The sequence below is a fragment of the Anas acuta genome, chromosome 1 (genome assembly GCF_963932015.1).
Source record: "Anas acuta chromosome 1, bAnaAcu1.1, whole genome shotgun sequence".
In the NCBI taxonomy this organism is placed as follows: Eukaryota; Metazoa; Chordata; class Aves; order Anseriformes; family Anatidae; genus Anas; species Anas acuta.
In genome coordinates this window covers 54,310,956-54,333,367 of record NC_088979.1, presented here as the reverse complement: position 1 = coordinate 54,333,367, position 22,412 = coordinate 54,310,956, and the positions used below count along the sequence as shown (strand labels likewise).

General features: G+C 37.2%; 1 protein-coding gene across 1 annotated transcript in view; it reads right to left on the bottom strand.

Moving 5' to 3' along the window:
* IPO5 (importin 5) overlaps positions 1-22,412 on the bottom strand; it is a 39,978-nt gene that overhangs the window by 5,765 nt on the left and 11,801 nt on the right. Inside the window, exons 6-23 of the mRNA XM_068677353.1 lie at positions 21,315-21,419; positions 18,351-18,473; positions 18,143-18,263; positions 15,633-15,720; positions 12,055-12,161; positions 10,708-10,832; positions 10,531-10,620; positions 10,270-10,443; positions 9,848-10,066; positions 9,059-9,142; positions 8,099-8,231; positions 7,891-8,012; positions 7,317-7,413; positions 6,656-6,828; positions 6,157-6,268; positions 5,522-5,577; positions 3,097-3,219; positions 2,218-2,437 (exon numbers count right to left, since the gene is read on the bottom strand). Coding sequence (XP_068533454.1) covers positions 2,218-2,437; positions 3,097-3,219; positions 5,522-5,577; positions 6,157-6,268; positions 6,656-6,828; positions 7,317-7,413; positions 7,891-8,012; positions 8,099-8,231; positions 9,059-9,142; positions 9,848-10,066; positions 10,270-10,443; positions 10,531-10,620; positions 10,708-10,832; positions 12,055-12,161; positions 15,633-15,720; positions 18,143-18,263; positions 18,351-18,473; positions 21,315-21,419 — 2,272 coding nt within the window. The remainder of the gene's footprint in view (positions 1-2,217; positions 2,438-3,096; positions 3,220-5,521; positions 5,578-6,156; positions 6,269-6,655; positions 6,829-7,316; positions 7,414-7,890; positions 8,013-8,098; positions 8,232-9,058; positions 9,143-9,847; positions 10,067-10,269; positions 10,444-10,530; positions 10,621-10,707; positions 10,833-12,054; positions 12,162-15,632; positions 15,721-18,142; positions 18,264-18,350; positions 18,474-21,314; positions 21,420-22,412) is intronic.

Sequence of the window (22,412 nt, the reverse complement as noted above, 5' to 3'; positions counted from 1 at the left end):
ATAACTCCAATTACTGAAGAGTGAGATCTCACACTACTTGATTTTCATCAGTAAGCGTGGCAGTTAAGTAATACACTGTGACACTTTGGTATACTGCCCTTACTGAATTTGATTTAAGAATTCATTAGCTCTGAAGAAATATGATCAATCCTAGAGCTAGAAGAGGACACTCTTATGGGGTTGGTTATTACAGACCCAGGGGAACATTGGTCAGTAGAACCACGAGCCTGTGTACTGAATGCAGGATAACAGGACTTCTCTGTAAAGCAGAGCTTGTTCCACAGAAGTCTGCAATGTCCAGACGAACTGAATCTGCATTTTACACCTCAGGCTATCGTGACTACTGGAGCTAAATCTCATCTGCATTTCCTCACACTGCTCTGTAGTAATGGATGACTGTGTGTAGGTATGTGTCTTTGCAGCCATAAGATTAGCAAGGCACCCAAATCAGCATCATCTTCTCCCTACAATTTAGAAGACTTTTTTTTAGAAGACTTTTTTTTTCCTGTCTAGGAAACAGATCTATTCTCACATAGACTTTACAGTAGATAATCCTAAAAAAAAAAAAGTCAAACCAAACAACCCCCCAAAATACCCCACCACCTTTTAACTATAAAAGAACATCTTCTATAATCGTTTTTTGTAAAGACTATTTACACTGTCATCTCACTCCAGCAGAAGTCTTGAGGCCACTAATATGAAGAAACACACGTGTTTGATTGATGCAGTATTCACACAAAGTAGCTGATTATATCCTTCTACCAACATAAGAATCACAGTGTGGCCCAGGTCAGAAGTGACATCTGAAGATCAGAGAATGAGACCCCACAAGCTCTCCGGGCTACCTGTTCCAGTGCTTTGTCACCCTCTCAGTGAAGTGCCCCCTCCTATTCAGCTGGAACCTCCTGCGCTTCAGTTTGTGCCCATTGCCTCTCATCCTGTCACTGGGCACAACTGAAAAGAGACCGGCTCCATCCTTTTGACACCCTCCCCTCAGATATTTATACACATTGATGAGGTCTTCCCTCAGTCTTCTCTTTTCCAGGCTAAAGAGGCCCAGTTCTCTCAGCCTGTCCTCAAACAACAGGTACTCCAGTCCTCTCATCATCTTTGTAGCCCTCCTCTGGACTCACTCCAGTAGCCCCGTGTCCCTCTAGTACCGGGGAGCCCAGAACTGGACACAGTACTCCAGGTGTGTCCTCACTACGGCTGAGTAGAGGGGGAGGATCACCTCCCTTGAGCGGCTGGCACTCTTCCGAACGCACCCCAGGTTACCTTCTTGGCCACAAGGGCACATTGCTGACTCATGGCCAGCCTGCTGTCCACCAGGATTCCCAGGTCCCCCTCTGCAGAGCTGCTCTCCAGCAGGACACCCCCAGCCTGTACTGGTGCTTGGGGTTATTCCTCCATAGCAGCAAGACCCTGCACTTGCCCTTGTTAAACTTCACAAGGTTAGAAGCAAGAAATAGGAGCAATATTGACAGTCCCATAAATTGTAACCTCGTAAACTTATTTCTTTTCCCCCTTAGCTACTTGATTTGTTGTAGTTTTCCCCCCTTTAATCTTACTTATTTGTTCTTTACTAACTCTGTTTTAATCCTTTGTTTCACCATAAAGTAGCTCCTGTGCCATTTACAAGTTCCAGAGATTCCTATCTTTTTTCATCTGAGTGTCAGAAATATCCAAATCGAAATCTGCTTTTTCTGAACTCTCAAGTTTTTACATACTGCTACAAAACAATATGCTAGCGCCACATTTATAACCTAATTTCTTTACTGATTAATATAAGAGCTCACAAACATGATGTTTTCAGAGAAGACTGTAAAACCTATGGGGTAGATAGCTTCTCATGCCATGGATTTAGTTTACTTTCTAATCACAGCACATCATCTATTAAAATAAGTCACAAAGTTCTTTTATGTACAATTGTATCTAAAATACTTTTGAGATGCCTGCTAATATGCTGTATGCTGTAAAATAAAAAGGTTATTTTATCTCAACATCCAACTAAAGGTGAAGGTCTGGGCTTAGTCAAGAATTGTTAGTCCAAATACAAAGAAAAGGAACAAAGTTGTTAGAAGGTTTAAAGTTGGCCAAGGTAAAGTCTAATGAATGACAAGTAAAATGAAACTTCAACAGCTGAAAAAATATACCACCAAAAAACCACCACCAAGACTCCAAAATGAGAACAGTCCTGACCTCAGTGAACGCACGTACCTGTGCAAAAAGGCCGATAGCTGTCCCCACCAAATTGTGCCATAACTCCAACACCGTAGGCAGCTGCTTGCCTAACCTCCGGGCTGTTATCACATATTGACTGTAGCATTGGCCTCAGGAAGTATTCAGCGTACTTGAAGGAAGAGGGGCTGCAGTGCTCCACGATGTCATCAAAAATGCACAGCCCCCACTGCCTATCCGGCCATGGCCTCTGCGGACACTGCAGCAAAAACAGGTAATATTGAAGCCACCTTAAAATAAGTAGTTTTGTACATTCAATGATTCTATCAACAAAACAATCGGTGTTATAGTAACAGTGGTCTAGCATTTTTGTTAAATTCTTCCTGGATTAATATTAATTCTACAAACACATCAATTTCTATAGTGGTAGGTGCAACAGCATCGTAAACGTAATAAAATCCAGGTGAACACTTGAGCTAATTAAAGGAATAATAGTTTATGCTAAATCCTTTACCTGTATTTCATGCTCCATTACCTATTCCATTCTCAATTGTTCCCAATAGTCTGCCATGCTTTTTTTTTTGTCTCCCTTCTTAAAATCCCTTTTAGACAGTATCAGACATTCCCAGGAAAATCAAACTTCTAAAAATAGTTGTGTCAAAGATCCTAGATCTTGCAACACAGAGATTATAACTATCGTAGCAGGGCATTTTTTTTTTTTTTTTTTTTAAAAAAAAAGCATGGTGTGACTTCATATTAGACCTGGACTAAACCCTGAAATGCCTCTATTTTGTAAAACAACTGCTACATTCTATCTACCAAGTTCTGAGATGCCAGCATGGAATACCTACTACTGCACATTCAGGAGAAACAAACAAGTGACAAAAAAGACAGTAAAAAAGACAATTAGGTACTTACAATTAAGTTGACAATTAGTGGAAGTAGCCTTTCAAACCACGGTAACACCTTCTCTTTATAACTGCTGAATATTGAGTGCAAAATGTCGGATACTTTAGTCAAAATATAAACGTCACTGTCATCCTGATAGGAAAAGGATACAACTCACATTGAGACTAATGATCTTTAAAATACCAGAAAATCACATGAAACCCTATGGTCTCTAAACTAATAGAAGAAAGCTGTTTAATGATGTGGTTTTGTAAAGTCTTTTTAAATCCAGTATCTTGAACTAGTGCTTTAAGGTTAAAGTGCACTGCTATTTAACTTAAGAGCATCCAATCACCTAAGACACGTAGGTTTCTCTCAGGGACAGAAAAGTTTTAAGACTAATGCTTCAGTGGATTCTCTTTGCAGAAAAGGGAATACCCTTTTCCTCTTCTGGAGCTTACATATATTGGAAAAGCTTTTATTGAAAAGTAAACAGATTATTGCCTTTGTGCTAGAACGTGGCAAAAACATGAAGAGTATTTACCTTCTTTTATCCTTTAACTTAATTTTTCACCTTGCCTAATTAATGAATCAAACTGGTGAAGTACACATTCATTGCACAGATTCAGCTATCAACTCACATTATATTTGCAAGTGAGGACTGTAACCCTAGACATGCTTGTGCTGGGAAAACCATTTGACTTTGCTCTGTTGTACTCCGCATGGTTCCCTTAATCAGTTTATCCTTTCACGGGCAGGGAAAACAGAACACAGGTAGTTTCTGGTCCCTAGTGAGAAACTAATAACTATTTCTCATGCAACATGCAGCCTGCCACAACATGATATTTAAACTCTCACTGTTTAGCCAACTTCTGCATTGCCAAGGCATAATTTAAGCAGTAACTCTGGAACACATGCACAAATGAAAATAGAGAAAAAACTGCTGTAGCTCAGCACATCACAAGATCCATCTGGCCTGGTATGGAATTAAAAAATTATTTATTTTACTAATAGCCAATAACAGATGCATAGGGATACAGTTATGTTTGCATAAGGTATGCCTCCTCCTACTCCACATCAAATCAAAAAAATAGCTACTGCCTAAGCCAGAGCTGTATCTGTGTATTTGAATGACATTACTGTCTCAGTATCTATCTTTCTTGACTTCTGTCATTGTCTTTATGTACCCCTTAATATTTCTGCTGCCTTAAGGTAAGTGCTTACATACACATATTCTGGGACTAAAGATGTATATCCAAATGTTGCTCATTACTATGTGTTAATTCTGTCCATATGGCAAGTGACATTCTGGTCCTACGCCTACTTTCACAAAGCAACACAGACAAGTCCTCCTTGCAATCTTTAAAAAAAGATCAAATATGAATTAAAGCATTTTTAAAAATGCCTTGCAACTCTGTTGCGGAGTATGGATACTGCTTCTCTGAAATGGTTCTGTTTGCTAGCATTTTCTCTCCTTATCGCTACAGAGTGACAGTTAAGAAAAAAAGACTAAACACTACAAATACGAAAAGGGGAAAAAAAACATCAGGAAAGGCTTTTGATTCAAGACTTGCACTGGGGGCTTTGTGTTGTTTTTGATCCCAAGCAATATGCAGTTGCCAGAATTCTATCCTTTTAAATGCAAGCCTAAAATTCCCAAAGGAAGAGGGCACAAGGATGCATTATTTAAGAATGCATTTGCATACAGGTACCCAATTTGTTAGGGTATATTCTAGAGTCTGCAAACAGTGTAAGTTCAGATAGTCAAGCTTCACAATCTAATTATGCATCACGTGGAAAAATTTTCTTAAATTTGAGTATCCTGTGTCTCATTATACACAGCGGTGACTTACTCTTTATTAATCTCTCCACACTAATGATAATTTAACAGAACTATTGTATCTTTTCTAGAGTCACCTCTACTTCAAACTGAAGTCAACTCCGTATCTTAGCAGATAAATAATTTTGGTATTCTCTAAGCAAACAATATGCCACCTGTTCATTCTGTTGTCCTCCTGTGATACTATTTTAAGGCTATCCCTTTTTCAGACAGGCTCCTGATCTCATGTGTCAGAGATCTAGCTCAAAGATTAAGAGCCATCTAGGTAATTAGGCACAAATGAAAATAAGGGCCTTGGATTCTCACAACAGCATTTGACAGCAAACTACTTAAGAAAAAGTTATCTGAGAAGAATTGCTTGAGAGGATGAAGGAAGTGAGAAGCTAGATGCTGAAATTTTTCTTTCAGTATACTGGACAAGGAAACCTTTGGTGCTTTCTAACTCACACGCACAGCATGACCCACTTCTTGAAGGAATATGACAACAGTGCGTTCCCCCAGGAAGAAATAATTCTGAGAGAAGACGTTAACTTTAACCGAATTGCATGTCTTATCTGTGTAATGCATTTCCATCCTGGTACTTTATGAGGGGAAAAGCTTCCCAAACCAACTTACTTCATCTTGTAATGACTCTTCAACTTGTTCATCATAGTCTTCATCTTGTCTTTTCACTAAATTAAATGAAAAGATACGTTAAACAATTAGATTGCTGCATATGCTTAAGAAGCCTGTGAAAGGAAAAATAGCTTTGGAAACAAATTTGGAAAACAGTAAACACTATCTGAAGATGCAACAGGAATTTCCTGTCTTTATGAAACTTCACAGAGCTTTCACAGAAAAACAAATACACTGATATGCCCCAGACCAGTAACATGTAGAAGAACATGAAACCTGTTCACAAGGACAAGAAAGTGTATAGAAATAAGACACCACTGTTGCTTTAAAATTGCAAAGTCTTCAGATGAAAAGACACAAGTGATAACACCACAGACAAGTTCCATCTTCAGGTAATCTGTCCATCAAGTTTTGATTAATCTACTACAGTATTTCTGCAAATTACACTATCTGCATCCTCCCAGAGCTTACACATGTAATTCAGTAGATTTTGTTGTTTCAAAGTCCAACTGCCTTGTATAAATACACCAGTTAAAGAAATCCCAACTAAGCATTTTTGTGTTCAGAAATTAGAAATTCTGCTTTAAAGAACAGCTACTATGACTCCACATCAACAGAAATGTATGTGGACCTACCCTGTCTTAATTCTTGATTTTTAAAGTGCTCTTCTAGTTTTCCTTTTAATATTCCTCCAAGTTCTTCAAAATGTTCGTTGTTAAGGCATCCATCTCCCATTACCTCAATGCACTAGTAAAAGAAAATAATCAGTTTTTCAGATTTAAGGTACCTGAGCAGTCTCAATGAAATCTAAAACATGCAGAGAATATTAATGCATGCTAAGTGATCATTAGCAGAAATAACATTAGTAGAGCTTTCATGCTGGGATCAATTCTCAAATTAATCAAATAAGGCACAGTATCACTGCACATTTCACCCACATTGTTCAAGTGGTTTGTGATTAAAATAAACAAGCCTGGTATTTATTTTAGGTTAATACCTTATTTATCCCAACCCCCCTTTCCTCCCTGCCCAAACATTCAAAATCCCAATGTACAGCTAGAAAAATCAGAGCAAAAATGTACCTTGAAAAGCTATCAACAGTATTGCCACATAATTTGTAAGGAAAAGAGTTACCTTTGCAAAAGAATGCATTATTTCTGAGAGAACATCTGAATCTGGTTCCGTCCCAATTGCCTTGATGAGCGCATCACACATGAAGTGCCACATCTGTGTGAGGTACTCTGGCCCGCGAACTCTAGCACATTCAAGAAGGAGGGGCATCGACTCTGCTGCTGCCACTCGAACACGTTTTATTATTAAGGAAATAAAACGATCAAGGCCAACATTAAGCCTTAGAATGCAAGCACTACTCACCATAATGACATTAGTTTCCTACTTGAAATTGATTTTTTATTACACCCTAATGCGTTTAATTTCTTAATTACATACATATTAAGATTATAAAAAAATTAAACTGTTTGCTATTTAGATGTTGTTTCAAGCCTATTTCAAACAGGAAAGCTATTCAAATTGCCTCAGTTTGTTGACACAAAGAACACTTTCTGTACTGTTTGCTTTCAAAGTTACAGATAAGCTTACTTGAAAGAAACTAGGGGGATAGCTCAAATTTGTTTCCTAAAGGCATATGTAAACCAACATTCCCTCTCCCAAATCTGCTATAAAGCAACAGAATATTCTAACACTAACACTTTCAATTAATCTAGGCAATAGTAACCAAGACTGATTCTTCCAAACTATGTTTCCATTTTCACAGTCAAATTCATTAGTAGGATATCATCGTGGAAATAGAACTTCAGTAAGGGAACCATCAGCTTCACAACTTGTTCTGTGTACTCCACAAACCCTTCCTTTAGCTCTTTTGCATAGCAAACCTGAAACATAAAATATTGAGGTGTCACCTTTAACGGAAAATACCTTTACTAACATTTTTAAATTACAGAATGGGAAGAAAGATAGTTAAAAGATTGGAATTTAACGTGCAATAATCTACTTACTTACCCCCTCAACTGTGGCAGTTTAAGAAACCCTAATAGCAACATCATTTCTCACTCTTAAAGCATGCTTTAATAAAAACAATTCAGAAACATCAGTATTTGCAAAAAAAAAAAAAAGTACAATTCTTTACCATCTTCAATTCTGTAAAAATTCTAACACTTGCTATTCAACCTTAAACTCTTAAAATATCTTCAATCAAGTAGACAGGATTAACGCCTGAAATCCAAACTCACTGTCACCAAAATAAAAAAACTCTTTAATTCAATACCATAGAGAATATTTGTTACAGATTTTGGTTTCAAGACTTGATTGTCCAGGAATACACAGGTCACCAAGACCACCCTATTACTCACCAGCATCTGGCATGCGGTTGCTTTTTCTTCAAGGCCTGCAGTTTTAATTCCAAAACTCTGCTGATCTCCTAAGTTTACAAATTCCCAACCGTCATCATCACTCATATTCTCCATATCTTGTGCTGTTATTAAAAAAAGTAATTAAAAAATCATAAAATATGACATTTCTTTCAGTGTTTTTCAAGTCAAGCATTAGCTTAAAACTTACTGTCTAAGAGAGCTACTTCAGGTTTAATGGATGCAGTCTTCATTAAAGGTCCCATGACAACAGGAAGGTACTGCTGAAATTCCTTTCCAAGAATTTTACACATCCTGGCCCATGCTGAGATCATGTAAGAGATCTGTAAGAAAGAATACAGTCAGAATTTTCATGTCCTACTTTTTATTTTAATGCATATTTAAAAGGATATCATAAAAGAAGAACATTATACAACAGGACTTCTTTTTTGAGAATGTTGGCAGTGCATAAAATGTATTTCAAAGAGAAGATGAAGAAAAACAAATTCAATATGCAAGCCATGTAAAAATTAAACTTCAAAAGAACTCTCCCCCAAGACTATATTCATAACAACGCATTGACAGTATCTCTTATCATAGATGCTGTACATGTTAAAATATGGCAGTACAAGATGCCGTACTGGTAAGGCAATCATGACTGTCATCAAAAGAATTTCTCTCTGAAACCAATAATTTCCTGAATTTAAATGATGCTGCTGAACCTCATCCCTGAAGATAGCAAACAGAGCACAAGACTGTAATACTGTGGTTTAAGTGGATTTCTTTTTAGCAGTTGCACAAGTCAAAATAGTTCTTTGCTCTTTTGGACAGCTGCCTAATGAAACTTGTGGAACTATTCATAAGAAGGTGGCAGGAAGTGAGTAAGTCATACAATGCCAAATAAAGTAGTAGCTAATAGACAGGGAATGATTGCTCACGTGCTGAAGTCTCCTCGCGAAATATAATCCCTGGGAGTCTGACATCCTATACACACTTCTGTGAAAGATTCTAAGGACCTCTCAGGGCAGTGAATATTAAGTTTTCTAAGATGTGATGAACAGTTAGCCTGAAGCTGTAACTACTTTTTTTCCCCCTTTAAGGAATATCATATTGCAAAGAACACTAAATATAAACCACAAGATATGCACTATAGAAGAGAATTTTAACATACCTGTGGATCATCATCTTCTAGATCACTGAAGTCTGTCTGTGTCTTCAGCAACAGCTGCATTACATCCGATGCATCTTGCATAAACTAGATGTGGGAAAAAGTGGTGTTGAAGGCAAATTAAAAGGGTACTTGCCTGAATCTTAACACCAAACAATTTAAGGGAGTGTTTATGACCAACACACTATCAAGACATGCTAAACCTTAAAATAGACTGAAATGAAGATACAAGTAAAAACCTTTTTTTCCTGGAAGCATCACCAAGTGATTCTAGTCTTAAGCTTCACTGTATTGGCACTTTTACAGATATGCATTTTAACCAGTGTATCAACACAAAAAAAAACCCTGCCAAATATATCAAGCATCATGACAAATTACTACTACCACTTCTACAGTTCTATTACAAGCACATCCAAACTTTTCAAGGAATCTGCCTGTAAAAACAAATAAATTCTTATGCTGAGCTTCCTTTTAACTATATATTTTCGCCACTATTATGAGCCCACTTAAACGAGATGCTCCAGTATGACTCTTAAAACAAAAAGAAAACACATTTTCAACATTGTCAAATAAAACAAGAATAACTTAAGTTGATATATTTCTGTAAGATCCACTTCTGAATTTGTGAATCTGAACAGAAAGACCATTACCACAGAATAAAACAGGAATGCAAACATGGAAAGCAGCAACAACATAATTGTACGTTTAACAAGTAATCGCGTCAATTCAAAGCAAACATCACAAAAAACACAGCTGTTTTAAAATACATTAATACAATAGGTAAGATCTTACCTTTTCTTTCCCAACAGCAAGACCAATTAGGCTGATGCATTCAATAGTTTTTCCTCGTAAAAGTCTTAGCTCCTTCTGAACAGCATTCTCAACAATGTGCTTTAAAGAAGTCATAAATAAGTCATAGTAGGGAACGAACTTCTCCTCTGCTGTATCTGCAACCGATGCGATTGAAGTCACAACTTGCTCCAAAACCAGCTTAGTGCCTTTCTGTATCAACTTGAAGAGAGGAAGAATAAAGTGTTATATTTCATTAAAATAGGTGCTTTAAAAAGCATGCAAAATCTTAAAAACGTGCTCTTGTACATATCCCATTCTTGTCAGCTTGTAACACCAGCAGATCTACCTACTGGTTTACATCAGATGTCATAGTTCAGCTATTCTACATATGTGAGCGATTACGTTTGTTCAGTGCATTATACCTCTTGCAATTTTATCACCATAGTGGAATGAAGATGTTTCACGAGATTATCCAAATACGGAATAAGCAGTGACTTGGGACAGTCTTCAGTGAAGTTTATGAGTGCTGCAGCTGCATGGGCTTGAACACGCTGGTTGCCTTGATCCTCCATGGTTTGCAGAAGAGCTGCTATCACCTGAAAAAGAAAATGTTTAGTTTTAGAAAAACATGTTTCTGGATGGGACAAAATTTTACCTTTTTTTGGTACTGTTCTACTACTTGCCTTCTCGTGAAATTTCTTTTGAAAGCCAGGTGCAAAGTCAGTTGCCATTTGTCCAATAGCATTGCAAGCAGCATATCTCACTCTTGGATGCTGAAAAAATATTACCCTCAAATGGTTAAGTAGTAGTCATAAGAGCAGAAATGAAAATGTTTGGAAATAATTAAGTATTAGACTCACGGGATCCTGAAGGAACAGCAAAACGAAATTTACTATCTCATTTAAAATTCCCTCCATCTGTTGGTGGCAACCTTCTCCAATGGCTGAGAGCGCCATCAAGCCAGCGTGCCTGTATTTCCAGTCGGCTACAGAAGATCGAAAAAATATTTATTATTCATTTTGGAAACCACAGAGCACGCCAAAGACGAATTAAAAAAAGTGATGGTGGGAAGAATAGGTAAGAAGGGAAATTAACGCATCAAATTTTTGTTAAATACTTTTTGCTTCTCCATATCCATGCTTCCAGTGATGCACAAAAATCTGAGTATCTAATCCAGGCCAAATTTATACCCAAAAAAATGAATTTTAAACTGGAGATACAAGCATGTAAATAGTACTAACATCTGGGGATTGCATTTTTATTAAATGAGCTAACCAGCTTTTTTTCCCCCGTGTCAGAACAGCCTAATAACATTAGAAGAGTCACACTAATCTGTTCACAACATAAAACTTCCCTTACTGGAAAACCATTCTGAACAGATTGGATAAATTTCTACACTCCGCAGGTGATACCTTCAATAGTCATACAGCCTGTATCCTACAGGATATTTCCTTTTAAAGCTGGGTTTTACATTAAATTACAGAAGAAGCATCCAGAAGTATCACCTTCACATCAGCTTCTATTTTGAAGGCTCAAATCACAGGTCAATTGAAAGCATATGCAATAAACACACATTTATTTTGAACGACTGCCTCAGCAAGCATTACAGGTCTTTGTAAGAGGAAAAGAAGCATGCGAAGGAATTGATAAGAACATTATGTAACCACCTCATGAAACAAATATGAAAATTGGCATAAGCACGCAGAGCCTGTCTATTGCAGACTTGTGTATTTTGATGCATGAAATTCCAAGGGGTAGGGCGCAGAAACACATTCTTATCTACGGACTGCAATGTATTAGAAGTTCACTAAAATGCAACACTTCCAAAGAAACAAAAACTTCTAGCTACAGAACAACAGGTGGCAGTTTAGGCACACTTAAGATATTTACAGTGTACAGTGGGGCACTGTATACTGATTGAGGGAGAATACCCTAAAATAAGAATTTATAGACTGAGGTTAAAAAGCTGTAATGTTTTGGTTTTGACATCTGTTCTGGATCCAGAAAAAGAAGTTTTAATGCACTGAACATAAGTTTAACAAATCCCAGTCTAAAGAAAAGTAATAAATTTCCAAGTTCATAGCATTTATAGCTTCTGCTGCTGAAATTAGAAGTGTATAAAATGCATTGCTTAGATAAACAGGAACTTTTGAGTGGTATTAAAGTTCCCGAAAAGGCTGGGACTGTAAAAACTTGCAGTTACTTACGATTCTGAAGCATCTGCATAATATGTTCTTTAATCATAGGTAAAACGAGCTTTCCTCCAAGGCCACATGCCATCCTGTCCAGTGCACTCTCACCAGCAACTGCATTGCTAAATAAGTTACAAAAATATCAAAAGGTTTGACATCTGCAGTAAAACAAACAGTACAACAGCGCAGGAAAGTGTATTTTCTGGCAGCTCTAGTCTCGAACTTTTGCCATGTGGATATCCATGAGCCTCCGTAAGTAAATAAAGCATACCCAAATCTAAAAGCACATACATAACGGATGCTTCAGCCACAAAGTATTTATCCTCCACTTAACATTTACTATTTTTAGCCCACTGAACAAGTCTATTAGCAGAGAAATCTGGACCTTCCTAGCGCTGAATTTTGCAATATTGCAAATACCTAAAAATCTATACATTATATTTACAGTGAATTAATAAATACTGGCCAGTATCTTTTTGTGTAAATCATCAGAACACACACAAACCAGTTCAGACTTGCTATAAATCAAGTGAACGAGCAGAATTCAAGCTTTAGCATACAAAAGAACTTCCCATCAAGGCCGCAGTTATCAGTACTACAGTACCATAGCCCCTGGCCAATGACTCAGGCAGAAAACATCCAGTCCAGGTGAGGAATTTCTGACTTGCAGCAAGTTCCAGAACTGAGAAGAGCCAAACATTACCCATGTAAAGTGACTTGTTCCACCCAGCTGAATTAATCCCTACGGAAAAGTGAATAGAGTTTCCAGGACACAGCTAACTACTGTTACAGTCTGGGTATGACTAGCACTGTAATAACTCCAGGTTATTACAGTACCTTCTGGACACCCATGCTGATGGAAAAACTGAACAATGGTTCAGAAAAGGATGAATCTCCCTCTTCTTTCAAGTATCATCCATCTGGGTCAAAAATAGAGGTCTTTAAACTGTCATGCTTGAATCCCCAAGTCTCATTTCAAACCATGAGCAGTCTAGAAACTCACATGCTGTGAACAAAGCTGTTTGCACAAAGATACTGACAAAATTGCATGTTTTTCTTCAGATTAGTCATGTTCAAACAAAAGCGTCACCAGCCAGTCAACTGAGCATGGGCATACAGGTTTAGATTGGAGGAAAGTCACTGAAATTATTGGCTACGTTCATCTGAAATGATGTTGAGTTCTTTCCTTTAACCATTAATTCGTAATATTCAATATGAGGAAGTAGTGTTATCTTATAAAAATGACCACACACTTCCCTGCAAAATTTGCAAAACTTTTGCCAGGGAATGAGGAAGCTGGATTTGCGTCTTCCTTCTTTAGAATTTCACTGCTCCATGAAGTCAGAGCAACAAAAAAACCTGGAAATGCTAAAATATTCCCTGATGCTTTGGTGTTGGCTGACTCACATCCCCCTTAGTCAGATCTGAACACGCCCTAAGTAGGCTAAGGCCTGATGATCATCAGCCAGTTTCTTGGACAGCACAGAAATTCCAGCTGTCTTACATAGCTAGAAAGACTCAGCAGGAGAAGAGGTTTGCATGCACATCATGCTCATTGACAGCTCTCCACACAGATGAACTTGAGTGGTGGGAAATGCATAATAACATGAGTGAATGTGCTGAAAGAATAAACTAAGTACACGATCACCACAGAGCTGATTTCCAGTGTTTTGCACCAAAGCCTTGAATACTCCTGTTACTTTGAGGGCTAGAGGAGCTAAGTTTCTCCTTTAGGCTAAATTTGTTAAGCCTGACTTTTTTCCAGATCTTTGCTCACTACTTGTTAAGAGAAGGAATTTCACACTAGAATCCATAGCTTGGGCTGGGAAGAATGAAGTTACTCTGCTGACAATAAAGAGAAATTGGCATGCCTCAAGGGGATGATTCAGAGCACTTAAACTGCCTAAAGCAGACCATCTGAATAAACTTCCACACCCTGAGAGATTTGACAAGGTTTTGAGCTTTATTTTCTAGTATTCTATTTCCCCTTATAATTTAAGGGAATAAAGATACAAATACTTGACAAACCCGAATGCAGTGGTCTGACAGTTCTAACTGCATGGCAAAACTTGAAAAGTTGAGGAAATGAAACAAACTAAAAGGGTCAGAGGGGAGGAGGTGGGGGAGGGCAGTTCACTTTCAATTCCATAGTCCAGAGGAAAGAAAAAATATTTCAAGTATAGGATTAAACAATCTTTTCCATAAATTCCTTTGGATCAGTTTTGCAAGCATCTTGGCATGCCTGGTATCTAGTAGAAGTTGCTACTCAGTTCAGTAGTAAATCAACATCTTTTCTAGTGCTCATCTTCCTATGAAGATTTCCCATTAGATTGTTAATTTATGAGAGTGGGGGGTAAAGATCTGGATGATGGCAGTAAGTATTTCCAGAATCAGATATAAAATTACTATACATCAACTGTGCAAGTTTGGAAAGCTGTTTCAGAGAAGGACAAGTTGTATAATTGATATAATTGAGGCTCTAGTAAAAACATGTCAATATAAGTTATTTTCCCCTCACTACTCCTCCTTTAGGATTTTCTCCTCATTTGAGCAGATGAAATTTTAGTGTTCTGTCACAAACTGTTTGGAAACACTAATTACATTTGAGCTTTGGAGGAAATGTCAGATGTTGCAAAAAGCATCTAGCCTGGTAAAGGAACATCAGTGTCATTACAAAGGCATGGAGACAATTATCTCACTGTACATATTTCTGCTTTCTCCTGCTTCATTCTTCCTGTATTTGGACAAGGGCAGACACAAGAGGATGCTGTAGACATACATACCACTGTCATTCTAGGGAGAAGTTGGAGCAAACTACAAAGCATGCAGGAATGAACAAGTTAGAAATAGCGGACATTTTTAGCAGATCTTTCTTACCTAAGACAAGAGATAAGCTACTGCTAGCTATGACACAAAATTTAAAACAGTAAAAACATTTTTTTTGAGCTAGATAGAATCCAGCATGAAATTCCACTACGCAATCTAGTGTCCTTTCAAACTAAGGCACCTTTTTATCACTACCGTTTCAAGATCTAGAAAATGTACAGATTGGTTGAGGGTGATTAAAAAGGTTGGTATCCTTCAGCTTTGGTTCCAGTACATTTCAGGATAAGCCTCAATTTAAAGGGTTCAGAGCAGTGAATTCTGAAGTGAGTAACTGACATCAGTGACAGAAACAACAGAAATCTGAAAAGTCAGAACGGCGCAAAACGGCAGGCAAGACAACATGCTACAGTGCAAAACAGGAAGCAAGACAACATGCAACTTACAGATGGAAATTATGGCAATAAGAAAATACTGAAATAATTTACTTGCTAAACAGTACCTAAATAATATACACATAAACTGTTCTTGAAACCAGGTGCGATTATTCCAAATCTGCTACATCAATTTTCTGTTCAAATTATCAATTCCTATTACTTTTTAAATTTTTACTCCCCAGTGTCTGAACAGTCTTATATTCTGCTCATGACTGAGGGAACACAATTACAAGAGTTGATTAAGGAAAAGCAATGCACTGCAGTCATTTGCATCCTGTACTTAAAAGCTATGCAACTTTGAAGGCATATTGAAACAACTAGTTTCACAATTACCTGTCAAAATCATCATCTTCAAGCTCATCTGCATTTGCCCAGTCTTCATCTTCTTCTAAGTCAACCATCATTGCTAGCATTTGAGGAACTGAAAAAATAAGTTTAAACTCAGGTTGTTTTCTTAAAATATATTCTCAAAAAAGCCTAAATTCGAAGTCCTCTCCCTTCAGAAATCATTACAGAAAAAGACTTCTAGTAGCAGATAGACAAGTCTACACATCAAATTGCACCAGCAAAAAGTTCCTAAGAAGTTTTCAGAACACTCAAATCCAGGAGAATGAAAAGTTTTTAATCTTTTTAAAAAGTCTTTAATGAACTCTATCAAGGCTCTAGTATGATGCCCATGTGTCAGAATTATATATAGATACTAGTCATTGAATATAATTTCCTCAAGAAAAATGTATTATAGCCCAGAAGTTTCAGACACAGATGCTCATTAAGTGCACATGAAAACGATGTATTGACACATATCTGAAGGATGGAAATCAACCACAATCTGCCACCATTGCTACAAAGTTCTAAAAACTTGCATCAGTGTTAATTACTGCTTGCAAGTAAGGCTAAGAACACACTGTCACCCGAAGTTGATTAGCTATCATATCTAGACACTGCAAAAGCTTGCTAGTTGTTTAGTCTTGATGTTTAATATGAATATGGTTGCTGGTATGTACAGCTTTACACACACTTTATTTTTTTTTTTAATGTAGGGTTGTGCATTGAAGTTTCAACCTTGACCCAGCAGGCCCTCAAAATGTAACTATTGCCAGTATATAGATTATTTGTTTATAATGAAGTTAAGGATGAAACAACTGAGCCTGGTTTACTGCCAGAGCATGCCATGACTTGCCGTTTCCTGGAGACTGAGGAAAAACTAGGGCCAAAGCTAGGTACTTTATCTAGAAATTAAAGCTGCAGCAATAAAAAGCTGTTGTCTTAAATACTGAGCTCAAAGAGGGAAATCTGAACCCAAGCTGAATTTCTGAGGAGAGAACTGGTGAACAGGACATGACTTGCTCCTAAATCAGCATCACATACAGCAAAAACAACAGAAGGCGATGGTTTTGCCTAAGACCTACCTGATTCTAGTTGTGAAAAAACAATTTATCAACTTTCTAGTTAGTAGAATGAAAACACAGCCTTTAAAACTAAATCACAAAACCAAGACAAAAGCTATCATTTTTGGCTACCTCTTTATCATTCTCTGCACATAACTGCTTTATGAGCTCTGCCAAATTTTTTTCTTATCTTAGTGATTCATTTAATACTACAGTGATTTTACAGTGGGTTGAAAACCAAAGGTACTTCATTCCCACATGGTGCCTTATCCTAATAATGGATCTTAATGCATATGTTTCATTCCTAAGCACCAAATACCTCCCTAATATAAAAGTAATATGTTCTAACGGGATGAAACTTAGCTATGCTGCCTGCCCAGATAAGAAACTTACAGTGATTTGGGGGACATTCAGCAAGCATCAATATTAATTTCTTAATAGTTAATATTCTCAACAAGCTACAGAATGGAGTGAACATACAACATTCTAAACATTACCAAATTTAGAATATATCCTAAAAAATTCTGTTATTTAAAAAGAAATTCTCTAACTATACATATAGCACATCCAGTTTACATTCCCCCCCCCTGCCCCCCCATAAGTTCTATGATTGATTTAGAGATCTGGACATCCACAGCTTTTCCCAGCCCAAGCATACGAGTGGAGGAAAAAAACAATTGTCTTTTGTTTCAGAAAACAAGCAAGAATCTACAAGAATCTAGGCACATACAAGTGTGGCAGTGCAGGTGAGAAACTTCTTCCTGAACACCAGGCCACACTGGTGTGTCACTGCCCCGTTCTGCTCACAAGAAGGGTTTAAAAGGCAGAGAAATACCAGCATGCACATCCATTTAAAAGCATTGCTGCTGGGCCTGTCCAGAATAGTTATTTTTAGTATCTCAAATAATAAGCCATGATTAAAAAAGCACAAAGAATTTACAACCTGTATATTTAATGGACTAATTAGTCCACGTATTTATACAAGCATTTGATTTTCAAACTCACAGCTTTAACTCAACACTGAAGCTTAACATGCGTGCTGAATTCCTTCTGTCTTCAGTTGCCAGCACCACAGAATATCTGGCCTACATACCAAACTTCAAACGTAGGACTTCAGAACTAAATGCATCAACCTTTTTTTTTTTTTTAAACACAGTACAGATTTCCAAAGCCAGCAGCATGAGAGTAGTATTTTCTTTGGAAACACCTTATGAAGAGTCCACTGTAATTTTATACAAATTGCTGGTGACTGCATAAGCACAGATTAATTCATGAAGAGTCGTAACAGGAAAAAAGTGTTTCCTCCTTAATAAAACCCAACTCAGTGTCACTTAAAGTTATCATCATCAGCAAAAAAAAACCATATGGTTTCGCCACTTGAACACCTGCAAAGTCAGTTTAATGCCATAAAAGAAGACAAATTATTTCACCAAAGAAAATGAGTAAAATACTTACTGGCTTGTGCAACAATGTTTGTATGCCTCCTCAGCATAGCAGCAGCAGTTTCTGACAAGGTCACAATTACTTCAAGTGCCAATTGACGCTGCATGTTACTGAGACTGGCATCTGCACACAACTACAATCCAGAAGATTAGAGCAAATGGTTAGAAAACAGGTTTCAAGGGGAGAAAAAAAAAAGTGACTTAAGAATTCTTGGCTTTACCCTCAGACTTAGTTGCAGCGTAGGTTCTAAATGTGGTCGTAAATACTTGGGAACAGAATCTGCGATTTCTACAAGGGACTTGAGAACAGAGTCATCATTTTGGTAGCAGGAATCATTTACAGCCTACAAAGAGATAAAATGAAGACAGGATTAAATAAAAAGCAAACAGCATATAACTGAGATTACCAAGGAAGCATATACAGGGTCCAAAACCTGCAAGATTTCTGTTAGGAAGTTATGGTTCACAATGTTACATACCATCAATTTTTGTCATTATTAGTTCAAATCTAACATAACAGACACTCAGGCAACATTCAGGTCACAAATCAGGGGTGCTAACATGCAAAAAACCCACACTATTCTTTGACATGCACATGTTCAAAAAAGCATTTTAAATAAAGAACAAGTCCTCAGAGGAACTCTGCCCAGAAGGAGAAACAAAATCAGCCTTTTTTGTTTTTAACTGTTATGTGAGAACAGCTTTGAATAGCTTAGACTTCAGAACACCAGGAATCTCAAGTTTTAATAATTTCTTATTTTTTTCTGGACAGCTCTGAAGAGCCACTGAATTAAAGCAGACCTTTCAGCCTTCAGCTACAGGAAAGGAAAAAAAGAAATCAAATTTTTTTTGTAAGGATCTTTCCTATCCTCTAGCCACATCCTGAAAAGTAATTTAAAGCTTACTTTTAGGTGACCAAGTTGATGCTCCAGTACCAAAACATCACACAGTTATTTGATGGTGCTTAAAACTCTTCTAAAAGTAGGACACAAAAACCCAAACCTCTAAAGAAAAAGCAGTCTTTAAGCACACTTCTGGGTTTTGAAAGGAATTCTCATTAACAAAGTATTAGATGTCTAACTAGTGTAGCAACTTTTTTCTAAGTGAATAGCTAGGTGCATTTTTTAATACTTTAATCTAGAATCCGATACTTTTGATAAAGCCACTCAAGCAACCCACAACTTCATTTTCAACACAGAAGCAACATCTTTTAACAAAACTGTTCTGAAAAAACTCTTTGCATTTTCTTTGCTAGTAGATATTACTCGTCCTCTGGAAGTTTATTTATAAATATTCCATATTTACTGGAAGTTTCTTTAAAACTCTGGACTCTACACCCAATACAACTTTGACATTGTATTAAAACAAGTTTCTGAACTTGTGGTTTAAACTTAGAAACATATCAAGTTGAGACCTAAAATGCAGATGCACTTGTTAGTAGTATTGAACACGAACAACTACAGTCAGATGAAGTTCCAGGTGTGGGTTGTTTTATTTTACCTCTCCTGATTTTTTTTTTAAACTACCACTGAGTTAAGTCCCTTGGATACAGGTTTCAGCAATTAGTTCTGAGAGTTTTAAGTGCTAGAGAATTTGACTAGAAGGACTGAATTGCAAAGTCAGATTTTTAACTTTAGCTTATTCATGTATTTTTTTAAACCGGTGCAATACTTGAGCAAAATGAACTTCAACAGCAACAAAAAAAGCATCCAACTGTCTCCAAAGGTCACTCACCACTATTCTAACACATCCCATCTCCTATTTATAAACTTGGATTTTCATATCCATCTTGTGTTACCACAGCCAGAGAATCTAGTCCTTCTCACAATAAGTATTTTAGAAGACAGATTTTGTAACATAATTCTGTGCTCTACAGTTGCAAAATAGCTTGAAAATACAAGCCAAGTGCTGTAACACAGCGTTTAGCATGTGCTTTTACAGCCTAAAATAGTAGCTTTGAGAGTTATATCACAGAGTGGGCTATTAGTCTGTAGTCTAAAAACAGCATACTATTTAATTGCTGAACATCAGGACAAATGGCATGCCCACCCCAAATCCTGCCTAGCTCCCACTCATACAGTGCTCAGTAGCCAAGGTCCTCTCAGCCAGTTACAACGTTTGAACAATACAACTGCCATTGCCAAAGTGAGACAAAGACTAACCACCGAATAGTGACCTCAGTATCAAAATACATTTCTTGTACGGACTAGTACACAGTTAACATTCAGACCATTTTAATAAATTCTTCTCGGCTTCCATTTAAGATCAAGCAGAATGCCAATACTTACAGAAGACAGTAAACTTGGCACAACTTTGCTTCAGCTGCCACAATACACGTATCAACAATGTTTATAGCTCACACTATCAACAAGAACCTGCTATGCTAACTGCAGCAAGAAATCTGTCTTTAACCTAAACAGACAAATTAAAAAAAAAAACACAGGAAGTTCACTACAGCTTTTACCACAGGTACTTAGTTATTTCCATCTTTTTATTAATATAGAAAGGGAACAGGACTGTGAAATAGCATTCCTCCAGAGCTCAAATAATTTCTGTCTCTGGTTTGGTTTACAATAGGGTTCTCCCCAAAAGTAAACAACCTTATATTAGAATACCAACTTTTGCTGAACTGTATCCCTCCTAAAAGGGACCTAACCCAGTCTCAGACGCAATATGAAGCATAAGAAGTCATTCTGTTTGCTAGTTCAATTTATCAAACAGCTAAGATTATTTTATTCACACTGTTCCTAGTTTGAGAAATCTTTGGCAGAATAATTCTATGCTTTCCTCTAAACTGAAGAGGTATGGCATATCGTGTGTAAATGATTTTCCTAATTGACTACTTTAAACATGGACTACCCTGAGATTTCAAGTATTTCTCAATACTAGGGCTAATTAAGAAACTAGTTTTAGTTAAGTATCTTACAAAGAATTTTAACTCTTATCTAGGTAACACTAAGTTGATCAGCATCGAACTATTTTCCTTAAAATTCTGTCAGTTAGCTTGTGTTTACAAAATTCCTTATGTTTTCCATCTTGCTGGTGACTGATGTCAGATTAACATATAATCAATCTAGGTCTCCTCAAAAATTCATACGTAACAAAACTTTGCAGATCAGTAATTTGTACGGATCCAGTCAACACAGACACACTAATGGCAAAGACTTACTTGTGTGGTTTCTTACCTGCAAGATTCCAGGTAGTAAATCTGCAAAATGTTTTAGGAGGGGAAGATTGTGCTCATTAGCAAGCACAAATGCAGCTGCAGCTCTAGCAGACAGAGTCTTGATCTAGAAGGCAAGATTGGAGAGAGAAATATGAAGAACTGGTAATGAAATGTCTGTTTTCTTTTAACACTAGGCCCATTATGAGACTTTACATGGGATTATCATTTCCCTTTCAAATTTTCCTAATAGACACAGGAATTAGTTTTTAACTTTGAGTTCGGCATCTTGCTTCAAATTAAGGTAAAGTGAGTGATAAGATTCTCAGCACCTATGTCCTCCATGATATCAAAAAGTTTATTGTATTATTCTTCTGACACGGCAAATATTCCAGTGTGTTATGATTTTTTTTTTAAAAAAGCCATTGTCCTCAATTTCCCTTCCAATTTCAAATATGTATGCAAGCGTCAAAGATCCATTTTTCAAAAAGCGTAATTTAAGTGTTTAAAACATGCTTCTGTAAAGGCATGATTTGTGGTACTTTTCAAAATGTTACTCAGTTGAGTTTCAAAGGTCAGAAAAAGTAATCCATGGAGGAGCAGTAAACTGAACCCACATACCTCAGCAGGGTTTCTTATCGTTGCCCAGTATTCTCCCGAACAACAGAAACACTCTCAAAGTACAATTCCCTGAACAAATCAGTAAATCTGAAACCTTCTAGAAAAGCGAGGCTTGCCACATGCCCACAGAGCTAAGTATGCATGACCAGTACAGAACGCATCTACTCTGTTAAACAGGAGGGCCAGAAACTGAGCTGAACAAAGTGTTTCTGGGCACCCACACTGCTGGCTAAAACCCCTGGCTCTACTTTACATCACCACAACCCCAGGTACAGGTTTCTCCAACCATAACTGCTAGGGAAGAGTCTTGGTCAAAGCAGTGTTGTATAAGCCAGTCAGCCAGCCTGAGGATCACAAAAAGGTTTGGCTCTTTTGTTTTGCTGTAGGCATAGTCAAACCACCTGCAGATACACATCATTCTCGGGTAACACAATTCTCAGGTTGGAATTTAATGTGTTAACCTTAATGTCTGAAGCTGCAACTGCAAAGTCTTGATACT